The sequence below is a fragment of the Filicampus tigris genome, chromosome 11 (assembly GCF_054856515.1).
Source record: "Filicampus tigris isolate MCC_2025a chromosome 11, RoL_Ftig_1.0, whole genome shotgun sequence".
In the NCBI taxonomy this organism is placed as follows: Eukaryota; Metazoa; Chordata; class Actinopteri; order Syngnathiformes; family Syngnathidae; genus Filicampus; species Filicampus tigris.
In genome coordinates, this window is record NC_141227.1 from 2,829,800 (window position 1) to 2,846,870 (window position 17,071).

Below are 17,071 nucleotides of genomic sequence, written 5' to 3' on the forward strand. Positions count from 1 at the left end.
ACCCCAAAGCAGTTGTTGACACATATATTAGCCTTCATTCAATGTTATACAATACAATATACAATACAATTGTATTCATATAGCGCATTTCATAACAGCTAGAGCTGTAAACAAAGCACTTTACATACAAACAACAAAATAGCCATAATACAACAAAATGGAATCAATAAGTTAACATAAAACACTTTATACAACAGACACCGGAAAAGAGCAGAAAATTTCAGGTCGGATCAAAAGCCAGAGAATAGAAATGCGTCTTCAAAAATGGACATAGAGGGGGCTTGCCTAACATCCAATGGGAGGTCAGTCCAAAGGGAAGGACCAGCAGCCGAAAAGGTCCCCTCTGAGGCTCTGCTTGGTCTTCGGCACCTTGAGCAGTGCCTGGTACGGAGACCTGAGGGCGCGTGCAGGAAGGTGCATAGGAGTAGAGGAGCTCCGAGAAGTACGCCGGGGTGAGGCCATTTAATGATGTATAGACAAATAGGAGAATCTTAAATTGAACCCTGAAATGCACTGGGAGCCAGTGAAGGGATGCCAGAATTGGTGTTATGTGCTCCATCTTCCGAGCTCCAGTTAGTAGGCGGGCAGCAGCATTTTGGACCAACTGGAGATGTTTGAGGGAGGACTGGCTGACTCCAAAATAAAGTGCATTACAGTAATCTCGCCGAGATGTAACAATGGCATGGATGACTGTTTCTAAGTGCTGATGAGAAAGGAGGGGCTTTACCTTAGTCAGCTGTCTAACGTGAAAGAAGCTCGACTTTACAACAGCATTGATTTGCTGGTCCAAAGATCACTGTCCATTTTAAAACCCAAGTTTAAGACTGTCGGTGTCATGTTCTGTGGCTGATTGTTATTTTTTTCAGTCCCTGGGTCTGGTGGATCCATCTGGTGGAGCCTCCAGTGCACACCTGTTTGGCATGACAATCAGCTGGGTATATAGGTGCTGGAGAAGTGGAAGCTAGTCGCCGGAATATTGTTGCTGCTGGTCTGTTCCCCCTTTGTCGATCGCGTGCTTATTTCCACAGCCACGCAATACGTCGTTTAGCTTTGTCACACGTAAGTAATTCCGGTTTTGATAATTCTAGATTAGGTTTGTTTTCTTTTGTTTCCAAACCCATCTAGTTTAGCTTCTGTCTTTCCTTTTGACTTGTTTATTGCACTCGTCTGTCTTTCTCCCAATTGGGCTGAGTTCCTTTGTTAATCTTTTGCTGCACTTCTGTTACATACATTTCCGTTTAGTGTTGTTTGTTCTTCCGGCGTCTAGCTTGCACTGTGCTCCGCCCATCCACTGGCTTTTCGTGTAATCGCGTCAGCCTTATGCTGATGTTGTCCTATGTTTGAATTTATTTCTCCTTGCTCACGTTTGCGTGCTCCCTTGGTTTAATAAAGCTTTGTATTTGTTCATAAGTTTTGTTTGGCTCTGCTTTGGGGTTTTAGAATTCTGGGCACGTGATCGTGACAGTCGGCTTTAGATATGAAGCGAGATTTAGTGTGAAACAGGAAGTAACTCACGCTCTGCCACCTCAACTAGACAATGTGAAGCCTTATACCAGGGGTGCTCAATATGTCGAACGCGATCTACCAGTCGATCGCAAAGGTAGTATTGGTAGATCGAATGACATTTAGAGAAGCAAAGCAACTGCTTCGAAAGCACTATGGAGATGAGTTATGAATTGCCAGTGCATACATTGAAAGGGCACTAAAGTGGCCACAAATCTGAAGATGGAAAAGCATTAAACACCTATGCAATGTTTCTAGTTGGATGTCGCAACACAATGGAGGACATAGAGTCACTGGAGGAAATGGACAACCCCACTAACTTGCGGACCGTGTTGTCTAAGTTGTCCTACAAACTGAAAGAATGTTGGCGCGCTGAAGCGTACAATATCAAAGAGAGGCAAGGCAGAAGAGCAAGGTTTGCTGACTTGGTGAGCTACATAGAGCATCAAGCAAAAAAAGCAACAGACCCTCTTTTTGGTGACATTCCAGACAGCCGCTCTAATGTCTTTGCACCAAAGGGCAATAAAAGGCCCCCAGCCAATAAGGAAAAACGTGGAAGCTTTGCAAAAAAATTTTCCACAGAAAAGACCAAAAGAAAGAATGAGAAGTTAACGAACCCAGATAAAAAAGCAAGTGCCTTTGAGAAGCAAGCTCACACTCTAGCCGCATGTAACAAAATCAATAATCAGCCGTACAAAGAACGGGCGGAGTTTTTGAAGTCAAAGGGCTTGTGCTTCGGGTGCTTGGCTATGGGTCATATCACTAAAAAGAACAATGATGCTCAAGAAGAATTAAGCCCTCAGCCTAAAGTTGCACGAGAGGCTGCTTGCTTCATTGGGGCCGGGGAAAGTGATTGTGTGCTGTCAATAGTACCGGTGAAAATCAAGTCAAGAAAGAGCGACAAGCTCTTTGAAATGTGTGTTTTATCGATCCGGGAAGCACAACAACGTTCATCACAGAAGACCTGCGCAAGAAACTGAATGTTAAAGGTAAACCAACCCAAATACTCCTGAGCACCATGAGTCAACATGAATTGAAAGGACAGAAGTGCACAGTTACGTGATATCGGACTTGGAGGTATGTGGCCTGGAAGGAAACAAGTTCATTGAACTACCCAAGGAATCATGCACGGCAGCATACCAGTGCATAATGTGAACATCCCCAAACAATCAGAATATGGACGTGGCCCTATCTGCATGAAGTACGCCTGCCAGAGATAAAAGCAGACGTTGGCTTACTTATTGGAGCAAATTGTTCAAGAGCAATGGAGCCATGGCACGTCATAAACCAGGGGTGTCAAAGTCAAATGGACGGAGGGCCAAATAAAAATTTTTGCTACGTATAAGCCGAGGGCCGGACTGATCGAATGTTCATTGAAAATTTTTAAAATGTCCAGATTAGATCGGGTCCTTCACGCCTGTTGATGACGTCATGCGTTATGATATATTTCTGTAATATATTTCTTTGTCTCTATGTTTGTAAACCCCCTGGCTGTTGTGTTTGTATGTTCTAAGTTACTAAATGAAAAAAAAAAAAAAAAGTACATTACTGCTACTTTTGGGAGGCAGTTCGTACGTCATTTCTGCTTATGACCGGAGAAGAAGCCCGTCTCGTGTCCAAGCACCACCTTTTGTTTTGGCTTGACGATCATGTGTCATGTCATGTGTCATCTTCCACACCGCTTATCTGTACAGGGTCGCGGGGAGGTGCTGGAGCATGGACCATTTGGGCACTGTTCTATGCATAGTTGGTTTGGAGTAGAGCTAGTCAACTTGAACATACTTGTCTTTTTGTAAATGTATTTACATATAAGTGTCTCTGGTTGAAAAATGAATAATACTTTGACTCACATGTCACGCAGCACAGTCCACAGCTCTCCTCCAAGACACACCTCCAACAGCATGTAGACATGTTTATTGTCACGAAACGTTCGAAAAAACCTAAAATTGATTATAAGATAGTTCAATTTTATGAAATAATACATTTCTATTCTTTGACACATTTTTTTGTATTAAATGACTAACCTGGATGCAACATCAACAAATAAAACCAAAGTGAGACGAGTGTGGGAAAAGTTAGAAGGTAGACCTCACATTTTGGCTGAACTTATCTACCTGAAAGACTGCTTGCACAAGGCTTTTGTTCTATAAAGTCATAGTCAAAATAAATTTCCGCACAGTGGTGGGATCCCAGAGAGCAGCATTCTGCAGCACGCTCCTTAGCAACTTAAAAGAGAAGCCAGACTATAGAGCAGTTCACATCTTCGCCTCTGCTTGGAGCAATTTTTTTTTGTTCCTTTCTAATGGGCCAACTACGCTACTTTTCAGTTGTACGTTAGTAAGTGTGCTCAAGTGAACTTGAATGCTATGTATACATAAAGAAACATATCATGACCCCTTTTCAAAGTTGTGGTTTATTAAAAAAAACAATTGGGAAAAGTGATCACCTGATGATAAATGCCGAGTTGGTTTGCTGAAGGATGTTCTTCTCTGAGTAAATGTGTTCCTGCTGTCTGGTGTCAACAACATGCTTCTTCTTAATGCATTTCAGAGCAAACGTAGTGTCCTCGTCCTTCAGCTTCACCTGAGACACAGTAATCAGGGTCAAAGAAAACTATTAACTTTTAACTCACGTCATACCTGTGAAATTTGTCCTACATTTAAGAGCTTCAATAGGAAAATAATTAAAGTGAGCAGATGTGTAGGAAATAATCAAGGAGAACTCATTATGCATAACTTACATAGTATATTACTCTGGCCCATATGCTTTCTAGCAGCGCAGATTGTGCCATCGTCCTAAAGAGGAAGTCAACCCAAACATAATTTTTTCCAGAATATGTTCAACCGTCCCACTGTATTTATAGGCACGTATAGGAGGAAACTATGTGAGTCGACAGCAGAATGAGCCCTAATTTCACAGTACGTTCACATTTTGGGTTTTGTGTATTTGGCATGGAGGTGTGTAAATGACTTAATGCGGAAGTCAACCCAAACATACTTCACAGAATATGTTCTATGCAGGCCCACTAGTTGAAATAGGCCATTCTGATAAATATTGCGTTTGTGGAATATAAGTTAAGCAACAAAATGCATCCACTTTTAGCTATCTCAGGGGGTGGCCATTTTGTCACTTCTGTCGACTGAAGATGACATTGAAGTTGCTCACGGCTCAGATAATGACCAATCACGACTTACCTGTTTTCTGAAGCTGAGCCATGATCGGTCATTATCTGAATCCTGAGCAACTTTGATGTCATCTTCAGTTGGCAGAAGTGACAAAAGAGCCGCCCCCTGAGCTGGCTAGTAACGGATGGATTTCTCATATTCCACAAATGCAATATATACAGAACACAGTGTACAGACTAGTGGGCCTGCATAGAACATCTTCTGGAAAAAATCTGTATGGGTTGACTTCCTCTTTAGCGATCTCTTCTATTTTATTTATATTCTTAGCATTTTCACTGAAATATTGGGGGTAGGAAGTTTCTTTCTGTGTACCTCGAATCACTCTAATATAATCCGTATTTTTAAAAAAATATTATTTTTGTTATTTTCTAGAATTGTATAATGGTATTCTTATTTTTACATATTCGCATAATACTAACTTGTTTTTATATTTCTTGTATTTATATTCTGCTTCCTTAGTTCTGTGTTTAACGAATTCTTTGAAAAAACTGTTTTTCTTTTTATAAGCTTTTCTTTCTTTCTTTTACTTACTCACATGAGTACCAGGAGATTGACTTTGGTACTCACTAGTGGTTCAACGGATCACATAAGTCACGGTTCAGATCGGTCAACGGATTTTAAGTCACGGATCGGATTGTGTTTCGGATCAGCAAAAAAAACAACAAAAAAGAAAAGATAATTAGATCTTTGACTTCATTTATTTATTCTATAAAACACTTTTGCTATTAAAAAAATAATAATAATAAAAACCCCTAATGTCTAATATGGCCATTTAGGATTTAAGAACACAATATAAGGCAGGATAACTTGTTATTTTATACACTGTACCATATATAAAATAAGAATGTTCTGTTACAGTGTATAAAATAACAAGGTATTTTGAATGTTTTCTTAGAATTATTTAATCAGCAAAAGTGTTTTTATAAACTAAATGAAGACATGGTTTTATTTTATTTTTTTTCATAATGAAAAAGACCTTGAAGTGCAATTTAAGGCACATTCCTTTACACATGGACAGCGCATTACAAAATAATCTCCGCAATATTGAAAAATAATTTATAAAAAAAAAAAGTAAGGCAACAAACACCTGTTAAACTACCAGCCAGCCACTTGTTGCTAATGATAACAGTTGCTAGCCACGTACGCCGGAGACTTGTGCTGTATCATACAATGACAGCGTGATTAACGAGCGGTTTGTTAGCGTCCTGAATATGACTTCGGGATGGCGTTGTGTTGATGTAGGTGGCAAGCTGAGACGTCGAAAACAGAATTCAAGTTAGCCGTTACGCCACCACGGAGGACAACTTCAAAGTTAAAGTCTACCGAATGCTATTGCCTTGGCATCAATGACGCAATTCATTTGAACGTATTATTTGGTAAGCTTTATTTTGAAGTTCGGCTTTTCAGAGTGGTGTGTTCGTTGAGTATGTTTGCGAAGCGCTGCCATATGCGACTCACTCCAGCACTGCAGCACTGTCACTTACTTAAGAGTATTTTTTCCTCTGTACTATGTACAGGCTAAAATGAGTGTTCCTCATACTTTTTATGTAGATGTATATTGGTGTGTAAATACATGTGTATCTACACATGTTACTGCGTATATTTACATAGGTTTGATCCTGAATGTTTGCCGTTAATGTTATACATTAATGGCTACATTATGCCGCTGTCCCTGTGTGACCTATATCTTTGCTGCTGTAACACTGAAAATTTCCCCACTGTGGGATCAATAAAGGCCTTCTTATCTTATCTTATCTACTTATGTGAGCCACGAGTCGTTTCAACTTTCTCTGCTGCTATTACAGTGAATGCGGACTAATTACGTTGACTTAATGTGAACGCGCAGTTTTTATTCACCAACCATTCTGCAGATCTGGCCCAAACCCTGATGTTTGATCCGTACCACTCACCGATCAAAGATGATCCGTTGCACCACTGTGTACAAGTACGCAAAGGCGCGTCGTGGCTCACATGACGTTGAGCATCAGTGACTTCTGTTGCACATGTGTAACCCAGGGTTTGTTAAGACTGTTGTTTTGTTCTTATTTTCTATAAATTTGATTTTTTTTTTTAATGAGCCATACTGCCGTTTCCTATGTACCTGGAACGCACCGCCGCGGTGATGACGTCGCTTCTCGTTCAAGAGAGGGAACTTTCTAGAGTTTTTTTTCATGCGAGTCGGAGAAAAAAGAGATCAGAATAAACCCGAAGTGGGTCCTTAAACTTTTATTCGTGTGAGCTGGGAGGTAGTGGAGCCGAATCCTGTGCTATTTGTTAGCCGAGGAAAGTGGAGATTTTTTTTTTTTTTTTTAAATATCGATCCTGGACGTTTTTTTGGGATTGATAGACCGCCTAGGATTGAGTCGTCTAGGGATTGGACTGCGCTGTCTGGAGACTGGATTGTACCGTGGGACGTTGGCGAGGAACATCGGATTCCAAAGGCCACTTATTTTTATTCGTGTGAGCTGGGAGGTAGTGGAGCCGAATCCTGTGCTATTTGTTAGCCGAGGAAAGTGGAGATTTTTTTTTTTTTTTTTAAATATCGATCCTGGACGTTTTTTTGGGATTGATAGACCGCCTAGGATTGAGTCGTCTAGGGATTGGACTGCGCTGTCTGGAGACTGGATTGTACCGTGGGACGTTGGCGAGGAACATCGGATTCCAAAGGCCACTTATTTCCCTGGAGGGTGATAGGACAATCTAAAGGATTTTTTCTTCCTAACGGACAATTTTTTTTTCTTCATAAATCTGAGGTCTCAGACATTTTTGGGGGGATTAGATCTGATACCAACTTTGATACTGTGGCAGTATAAAGGAGCGCACACGACTGACTGGTTAACGTTTTTATTCCTTGACTGCCAACAATTGACTTGTAGACAATTCAATATTGCGACAAAAAACATTCATAAGAACACGCCCCGCTGTATGAACACTGTATGCCTGCTGGGTGAGAGACAAGGTCCTGAAGTCCGCCACACAGCTCCCCCCGAAAACCCAGAAGGACACACAACACAAAAACCTCACAGGGGGCATAACTAGCCTGCCACACCGACTACGTAGTCCATCCTTAGGTGGTACAGGTGAAACCTGTCGGGCATGGGGCCCAGGCCAAACAGGAGCAGGACGATACTCAACCCCGTTACACGGAAGTGAGGCTGGGAGCTTCGAAGGACGACCACGGCGAGGGACCTGAGCCGGCAACTGCACATCGCCTGCAACCAAATGAGCCGGCTTGAGCCTGTCCAAAGAGACACGGTACCTACGCCCACCCATATCAAGCACGAAACATTTGTCACCGTGCTAAAGCACATCGCACAGGAGAGCGGGACCGTCTTCACACATCACCACATCCTCAAGCTCAAGAGCCGTACTGGCCGCTTTGAGGTTGTGGATGTCAGGATCACTGGACTGTTCAGCAGCCATCTCGGCAAGATCAATTCCGAGCTGGACCGGACATACAATCGCGCGTGACAAACAATCAGTCACAGGGTTACACTTGCCGGCCACATGCCGAATGTCAGTCGTAAACTCGGAAATGGCCGCCAAGTGCCGCTGCTGACGGGCTGACCACGGTTCCGTACCCTTCGACATTGCGTACGTAAGCGGCCTATGATCCACATAAGCTGTGAAACGGCGCCCCTCAAGAAGGAAACGAAAATGGCGCGTCGCAAGTTACAGTGCCAGCAACTCTCTGTCAAAAACGCTGTACTTGCATTCATTATCCCGCAGCTTACGACTGAAAAATGCAAGGGGCTGCCACACATTCGCCACGAGTTGCTCAACCACCGCCCCTACAGCTATATCGGACGCATCCGTAGTCAAGGCCACTTGTGCAGTGGAGATCGGGTGGACTAGGAGGGCTGCGCTTGCAAGGGTGTCTTTAGCATGTTGAAAGGCCAGTGCCCGCTGCGGAGACCACTCGATAGGATCATTAGCCTTCCTATTTCTCAAGGCTGCAGGAGGTGGGCCGCACGAGGAAGGAAACGGTTGTAAAAATTAACCATTCCCAAAAACTCCTGCAGCGCCTTAACTGAGGCCGGGCGGGGGAAATCCACTACTAAAGTCGAGGTCGCGCAACACATCAATCTTTGAAAAGTCTGTGCTGCCCCCTTCAGTCCAAAAGGTATGCGCAGGAATTCAAAAAGCCCGAACGGGGTTATTACTGCGGTTTTGGGCACGTCATCAGCCTGCACAGGCACTTGGTGGTAGCCACGGACCAAGTCCACTTTGGAAAAAATGGTGGTGCCAGCCAAACGTGCGGAAAAATCCTGAATGCGTGGAATGGGGTAACGGTCGTGCGTGGTAACATTGTTAAACCGACGAAAATCACCACAAGGCCGCCAGGTACCATCACTTTTAGGCACCATGTGTAAGGGTGACGCCCACGGGCTGTTAGAACGCCTCACGATTCCCAAACGCTCCATTGTAGCAAACTCCTGCCTCGCAATTTCCAATTTTGCTGTGTCATTTTTTAACCATAGTCGTATGCAGGGCGGCATGTGTTTTACTGGTCAGCATGTCCCCCTCACAGTGCAGAGGTTGTGGGTTCGAATCCGGCCCCAGCCTTCCTGTGTGGAGTTTGCATGTTCTCCCCGTGCCTGCGTGGGTCTTCTCCAATTCAGGACCAACCAATTCAGGGTGTACACTGCCTACTGCCCAAAGACTGCTGGGATAGGCTCCAGCACGCCTGCGACCCTTGTAAGGATAAGCGGTATAGATAATGGATGGATGGATAGTGTTATGCGGTATATATTGACATGAAGGCTCAGCTCTCCAGACAGACCAATCGCCCCGACCAGTGCTTCTGATAATGTGTCAGCATAAATACACAGAACCAAAAAATATTTGATTGAGTTTATTAAAGAGGCCCTATGAGTTGACGATGACACCGTTTTAGCAGTGATATTTATTGGTAGAAAATATTGTCTCTAGCTGACATTTTCCGCTGTTTGTTCAAGATGCTCACCTACAACTGCAGAGTGATTCTGCTTCAGACATGCTTTTCCCCACATGGGAAAATAATGAAGAGAAATGTGCTTCAGCTGTTTTATACATATAATAGAAAAATATAATTAATTTTCTGAGTAATTAATTACTTTTACAAGGCAGTAACTGAGTTATTAACTGAGTTAGTTTACACAATTCAGTAACTCAGTTAATGAGTAACTGAGTTATAAACTGAGTTAGTAACTCAGTTACTTTTTGGTAAGTAATTTGTACTGTAACTATAACTAATTACTTTTTGAAAATAACTTGCCCAACACTGCAAACAACATCTTAAATCAGCGTACAGTTGTGGAAATTATGAGTATAGCACCAACAAGTTGCATGCTGGAAATATGAAGTGATTTTCTACAACAAACTCAAGAGTCAAAGTGTGCAAACTTTGTGGAAATGTTCTGGCAAAGTGGTGGCAGAGAGTTGATCTAAACCTTACACCTGCTCAGGCCACGTCTAAGTGGCAAAGCAGAGTACAGTGCTGCTCTAACGTGGTGTATTTCATTCAGAAATATGTGAATTGCAGGTATCAAACCCTTTGAATCATATTATTCAAAGGTGGGGGGTGGGGGGTCTCTAGTGGCCACTTCAGAGTGCAGGTGTGCTTCCCCCATGTCGAGACTCTGGTTCCCGACTAGCGCGCTGCATTTAAACGGAATGAATGGAACGGATTAATCGAAGTCAGCTGGAACAACTCAAGACAGCGGCGGAGCCCTCTCTCTTTTGCAGAGCCACTGGCCTGCGCTCGTTTGCGAAGTTACCCCACTTCCGTGCAGAGATACACAAGGTTGTCGCGCAGGATTTACGCAGGTCACAAAATAGAGCCCCTAATTCTCACATCAGAAAATAATGGACAATATAGGTAATTGGTAATTATCTCAAAACATGTATGAGGTGATGATTTCGAAAACTCTGACCCTGATGAGGCATTGCAAATAAATAATGTCCCGATGTGAGATTTCAGTAAAACGTTTAAAACGTAAGAAGTTTACCAGATCCACTCGTCCAAATCCTCCAATGCCCAGTGTTGTTATCACCTCCAACTGTTGGAAAGGCTGATTATGTGGTAATGGGGCAATCCTCTCCTTTAACCTTCTCAGCTCTTGGGCTTCTGCAGAATCAATCTGCGGTAAATGTGGCCTGGGACAGGAATAGGACAGGTTATATTTGAATATTTTCCTGTATGTATTCAAGCAATAGAATCCTGTGGAAGAATTACAATGTGTTACACAGCCCAGGAGCAGAAATATAAATTCATTTGACTCTCAGCTCATTTGTCAGTACATTCTCTTGCACTCACATGGCATTCCTTCTTTTATCACTCCTGGAAAGTTCTTCTACGTATTCCTTTAGGTAAGCCTGAAGTTCCTCATAGGTTCCCACCATCTGGTTAAAGTTGCTGGAGAGGGAATGAAAGTTTCAATTAAAAAGTCTACATCTTCACCATGTGTTCCAAGATCAATGCATTTGAAGCACCAGGCTATATAATTTCAAACCATTCAATCAACGACCCTTATAGTTTGGGCAATCCTAATGCTTAAAGTAAATTCACAAATTAAAAAATGTAGGACGGTCAAACTGTATTAAAATTTTTTGTCTTGACTGTATTGTCTTATTAAAGGCTGCACATACATGAATTATGAATACCAATGAATACCATACTGTAGCTTTAATGACTGTGGACATCTTTTTCAACCTCGGATATTCAGACCGCTTCAGATCATTTATGCCCCTTGATCTTTCCATCTTGTTTACTGTATGAATTTTAGTTATACTGTATGTAGCATATTTCTACATCAGATAGTAAACATTACGTTAGGAATGGCGGAATTTTAGGGTGTGATTAAAAAGAAAAGTGTGGAAATTAAAGCTTCGACTCACTCTCTGTCCACCACCAGACACTGTGTGTCGTTCTCATTGCAGATGATGTTGGCTGAGCGGAGATCTTCACTGGAAACATGTATCAACAAATTAGGATTAGATTATTTAGAGTTATGAAATAACCAAACCTACATTTTGTGGGAGGAAGACATAGTAAACCCACATTAGGGGATATGCCTACAAAGCTCATGCTTCAGCCTATTTTCATGTGTACTACGATTTGTGAGTAAATGGCTTTATGAAAATATGTCCGAATAAATTAAAAAAGATTCAAAGACAGAACTTTCTTGCTGCGAGGTAGACTGGTAAAATGTATACTAATCTTGAAATTATTGCTTTGGAACCAGAGTCACTATTGATCTGTTCTAGTGAGCTTTTTCTCCCTTTATTCAGTTAGTTGGTCAGTCAGGCCGCTGTGGAGTACTTATGGGTTCCATGGAATTAGAAAGTCAAGTGATGTGGCTTTGATTACATTTTAATAAATGCCTCAGCAAGCATATAAATACAGACAAGTAATAAATATGTTCACAAACCTGATGAGCGCTTTCTCTCCAAAGTAGTCCCCGACTCCAAGGGTCTTGATTTCCTGAGGCTCAGCAAAGTCTTCTGTGGTTTGTGTCACAATCACCTAGAGCCACAATGACAATTTCCAAATCAGTGTTGGTAAGATGTTGCTTGTTGCTTGTTGTTGTTTTTACCAAATTAGAGGTTCAAACTTCGATTAAAACATACACACACATCACACTGGACTTCTTTATATGAAACTGTTTATTTTCTATTCTACTGAACATCCAGGTTAAACACAAGCTCTTATACTATGGTAAACTCAACCAAAAGAAAGCACACAAGGTGAATAACAATGCTTAGTTTCCAAACAGCACATTCAAGGGCATGCATACAAAAGGAAAACACGAAGACAAGCCCTATTCATTGTTAGTGTTATCGGTAATCAGTCTACTTATGTATAGTTTCGTGAAAAAGGTCCCCATTGGGACATCCGTCCATTACATCGAAACATTGGAATCAATCGCTCAAAGTTTTTATATACCGGTAGACAAACTGAAGTTGGTTGGTGGGAAAGGTCCCTATAAACTTTTAATGGTTTAACGTTTGTTCCCCGAGCTATCTTAACACTGTTAATTATTTGATTGTATAAAAGAGTGCCTGTACTTGGTAGGACTTTAATGCTGTCAAGAGCCTTAGGTCTTATAATGACTTTGCATCTGGATGGGTGAAGGATGTTGGCTGCATTCAACACAACAATCTTTCTCTCATGACAGCAAAGGTATATTGCTTGTAGGGCTGCTTGATTAAGCGATTTTTAACCAAAACCGAATTTTCTGGATAAAACGATGTTAAAAACGTTCAAATCGGCACGTTCAATTTTTTTATTTTTGGTGTATCTAAGCCAACGTAGTTTCCTCTGCATTTCCGCTACCTCCAACGAGCGCGCAGTCCTTAAAAAACTACTACAACACCCCGGCGCTACCGGCGATTCTGCGATTTGCTCAGGCAAATGAGCGTTTAGTTAATAAATCGGGCAAATATAGATATGTAGTGTAGTGTGTGCCCCGCATGTACAATACAAATCATGAGCAAGTTACTCAACGTCTGAAAGGCGTCACTTTTTTTCTCCTCTACATCGGATCTGACCATATCTGTACTTAAACTTGACAGTGCATTGTATCATTGAGTGACAGTTTTGCACTATTCATTGATTTATGTTTAAGTAAGACCAGGGAGAAAGGTAAAAGGCTAGTCACTAGCTGGTTGGCAAAATGACAGACTGTTTGGTTTACAGAATTGACGGTCTACCTTCTCTAATGTTGACAATTTCGTTTCAGATGGTATATGCTCTTTCTTCTTTCATTCTTGGTTTAATTAAGAACAGATCTGAAATCTATTGTGTAAGTAAAATGCTTTTAATCCCAATGGATTGTTCTGTGTGTATTTTGAGTTCAAAGAAAGAAAAATTAAGATTAAATAAAAGACATTCAAAAGACTTTATTTTTCATTATTTTTTATTTTACAAAGAAATCGTAATCGTAAAATCGGGTTTGAGAGAAAATAATCGGGATTTTCTTGTTAGGCAAAATCAAACAGCCCTAGTTGCTTGGTTGATACAGTGCGTCGATCACTACTTTAATAGTGTAAAACATCTTTCATTAAATGGTTTGTGTTCAGATAAGTTTGTCTTGCTGTACGTCAAAGCCTTCCAAGCTAGCGCTTAGCTTGCTAGCTACCAACAAAGCGACACGCTTGTTTGCATCAAGTCTAAGGGCCGTATTGCAGAATAACGCCAGGGGATGCAGAATAACGCCAGGGGAGTCTGGAGGGGCCTGAAGACCATCTCAGGCCACGGACAACCCAAGACCCGGACTGAGGGGGACCTGCAGTGGGCAAATGAGCTGAATCTCTTTTTCAATAGGTTCGATCAGATGCCTGCCTCCACTCAGTCTCTCCTGCTGCAGTCTCCACCTACTCCTCCTGCTGGGCGTGTCACCCCCTCCCCTCTTTTCTCCACAGACTCCAGCTCCCAGCTACACCAGATAGCCACCACTCCTTCCTGTCCAGCCTTGGCCTTCACAACATCTCAGGTGAGGAACCAGCTGAAGAAGATGAAGGCGAGGAAGGCAGCGGGTCCAGATGGCATCAGCCCCCAGCTCCTCAAATCCTGCGCAGACCAGCTGTGTGGAATTGTCCAGCACATGTTCAACCTTAGCCTGAAGCTGGGCAGGGTCCCCCAGCTATGGAAAACATCCTGCCTGGTCCCGGTGCCAAAGACCCCCCACCCGAAGGAGCTCAACAGCTTCAGACCGGTGGCGCTGACGTCTCACCTGATGAAGACCCTGGAGAGACTGGTCCTTGTCCACCTGCGCCCCCTGGTGAGCTCCTCAATGGACCCACTCCAGTTCGCATACCAGCCTGGCATCAGTGTGGATGATGCCATCATCTACCTCCTCCACACTTCACTCTCCCACCTGGAGAAGGCGGGGAGCACTGTGAGGATCATGTTCTTTGATTTCTCCAGTGCTTTCAACACCATCCAGCCCACCCTACTGGGAGACAAGCTGGAGCGGGCGGGGGTGGCGCACCACCTCACCACATGGATCCAGGACTACCTCACAAACCGGCCACAGTATGTGTGAACACAGGACTGTGTGTCTGACGTGCTCCTCTGCAGCACGGGGGCCCCACAGGGAACTGTCTTGGCTCCCTTCCTGTTCACCCTCTACACCTCGGACTTCAACTACAACACCCCTACCTGTCACCTGCAGAAGTTCTCTGACGACTCTGCGATTGTCGGCCTCATCACAGGCGGAGATGATCGGGAGTACAGAGAACTTACTCAGGGTTTTGTGGATTGGTGCCAGCAGAACCGCCTCCTGATCAATGCGGGGAAATCCAAAGAAATGGTGGTGGATTTCGGTAGGCGCCAGCACTCTTCACCTGCACCAGTGAATATCCGGGGAACAGATGTTGAGAGAGTCTCAACTTACAAGTACCTGGGTGTTCATCTGAACAATAAACTGGACTGGTGCGACAACACAGACGCCCTCTATAGGAAGAGTCAGAGCAGACTCTTCCTACTCAGGAGACTGAGGTCTTTTGGGGTTCAGGGGACACTCCTCAGGAACTTTTATGACTCGGTGGTTGCATCGGTCATCTTCCAGGGAGTGGTCACCTGGGCAGGCGGCGTCTCGGCCCGGGACAAGAAGCGGCTGGACAAACTGGTCAAGAGGGCCGGCTCTGTCCTGGGCTGCTCCCTGGACTCTGTGGACTCGGTGGGGGACAGGAGGATGTTGGCCAAGCTGTCATCAATGCTGGGCAACCCGGACCACCCCCTCCAGGGCACCCTAACAGCACTCCATAGCACCTTCAGTGACAGACTGTTACACCCTCGCTGTGCAAAGGAGAGATTCCGCCGTTCCTTCTTGCCTGCTGCTGTCAGACTCTTTAACAAGAACATTGTGTAGTCTCTACAAACTGGCGGTCATTAGTGCAATTGTGCAGTCCTGCACCTGAGCTCGTATCGTGCAATACCCAATATTCCCCACTACTGTAATACCGTGCAATACTCAACATTCCCCACTACTGTTAGTCTAGTTTTATTTTTATCCAATGCTGTTCCTTACATTTCACTACAGCACTGCAGCACTGTCACTTAGAGTATTTTTTCCTCTGTACTATGTACAGGCCGAAATGAGTGTTCCTCATATTTTTTATGTAGATGTAGGTTGGTGTGTATACACATGTGTATATACACATGTTACTGCGTATATCTACATAGGTTTGATTCTAAATGTTTGCCGTCAATGTTATACATTAATGGCCACATTATGCCGCCGCCCCTGTGTGACCTATATCTTTGCTACTGTAACAACGAAAATTTCCCCACTGTGGGATCAATAAAGGCATTCTTATCGTATTTTGGCAGACTGGCACCCATGCACCCATTTTTAAATTCAGGTCAGGTGTTTAATTAGTATAAAATATAAAAATTCCTTTAAACTTATTTTACAGGTTGTTTGGTAATGAAAACATATCTGTGGCTGGAGGTCTAATTTTTATTCTGATGTCCGGGTCTGCATTCGATGTAACACTTTTTGCATTTGACTACATTCCCTCACAATTTTATATACAGTATATAAAATGTCACAATATGAAATCTTTCTTTTTGCTTCTTGGGGTGTGTGTTCAAGGCACTTGTGTGTGGATCTTACTTCTCCCTTTGCTATGATAAAGAATGTGTTCCCATCTTCACCTTCACGAATAATGTATTCACCCTTTTCAAAATAGTCCTGCAAAGAAACAGACATTTGTCCCAATTGGATACTGGGAAACTTTGTGTGAAATTAATTAAATTCAATTACTGGAAAGACTCACCACTTCAAGACAATCAACAATCTTGGCAAGTTTCTCTTCTGGCAGTTCTTGAAGCAGAGACACACTTTAAAAACAAACAAACAAACAAAAAACCCGGTACAAACAGATTCAGGACAAAACATTGCACAGTGTTAGCGAGCATCAATCATTCAATATTGTTAGCGATTTCCAAATGAAAAGCATTTATAACATGTCAAAATTCAACATTCATTCTCACCAAATACTACTATTATGAGGTGTGGTCTAAATCAGTGGTGGGTGCTGGTAAATGCGCAGATGCGCGCAAGCCAGCGTATTTTAAAGGGTGGTGTGCGCAGTTGGGTGTGAACACAGCTGACTGACTCCATTTGCTGCCAATTAAAGCGGCTCCTCTCATTCCCTGTAAATGTGGTACAAACACATTACACTTTGTTGGTGTGGCAACCGACAACGTTAGGGGGTACCCTCACCCCATATAGGATGAGCTGCTGACAACTCAAATATGTCAATGGACATCAAGATAGACTTAATAAACTTTGGTCATGGTTTTGTAAAACTTATTTTCAATGAATCAAATACAAACCTCAATTCCAATTGAAGTTGGAACATTGTGTAAAATATGATGTAATTGAATTTGA

At 42.8% G+C, this 17,071-nt stretch overlaps 1 protein-coding gene across 1 annotated transcript in view; it reads right to left on the minus strand.

Moving 5' to 3' along the window:
* Positions 1-17,071, minus strand: part of prkg2l (protein kinase cGMP-dependent 2, like) — a 46,728-nt gene that overhangs the window by 13,652 nt on the left and 16,005 nt on the right. The window contains exons 6-13 of the mRNA XM_086045889.1: positions 16,455-16,518; positions 16,292-16,369; positions 12,101-12,195; positions 11,568-11,636; positions 10,987-11,085; positions 10,679-10,826; positions 3,950-4,086; positions 3,354-3,443 (exon numbers count right to left, since the gene is read on the minus strand). Coding sequence (XP_085902015.1) covers positions 3,354-3,443; positions 3,950-4,086; positions 10,679-10,826; positions 10,987-11,085; positions 11,568-11,636; positions 12,101-12,195; positions 16,292-16,369; positions 16,455-16,518 — 780 coding nt within the window. The remainder of the gene's footprint in view (positions 1-3,353; positions 3,444-3,949; positions 4,087-10,678; positions 10,827-10,986; positions 11,086-11,567; positions 11,637-12,100; positions 12,196-16,291; positions 16,370-16,454; positions 16,519-17,071) is intronic.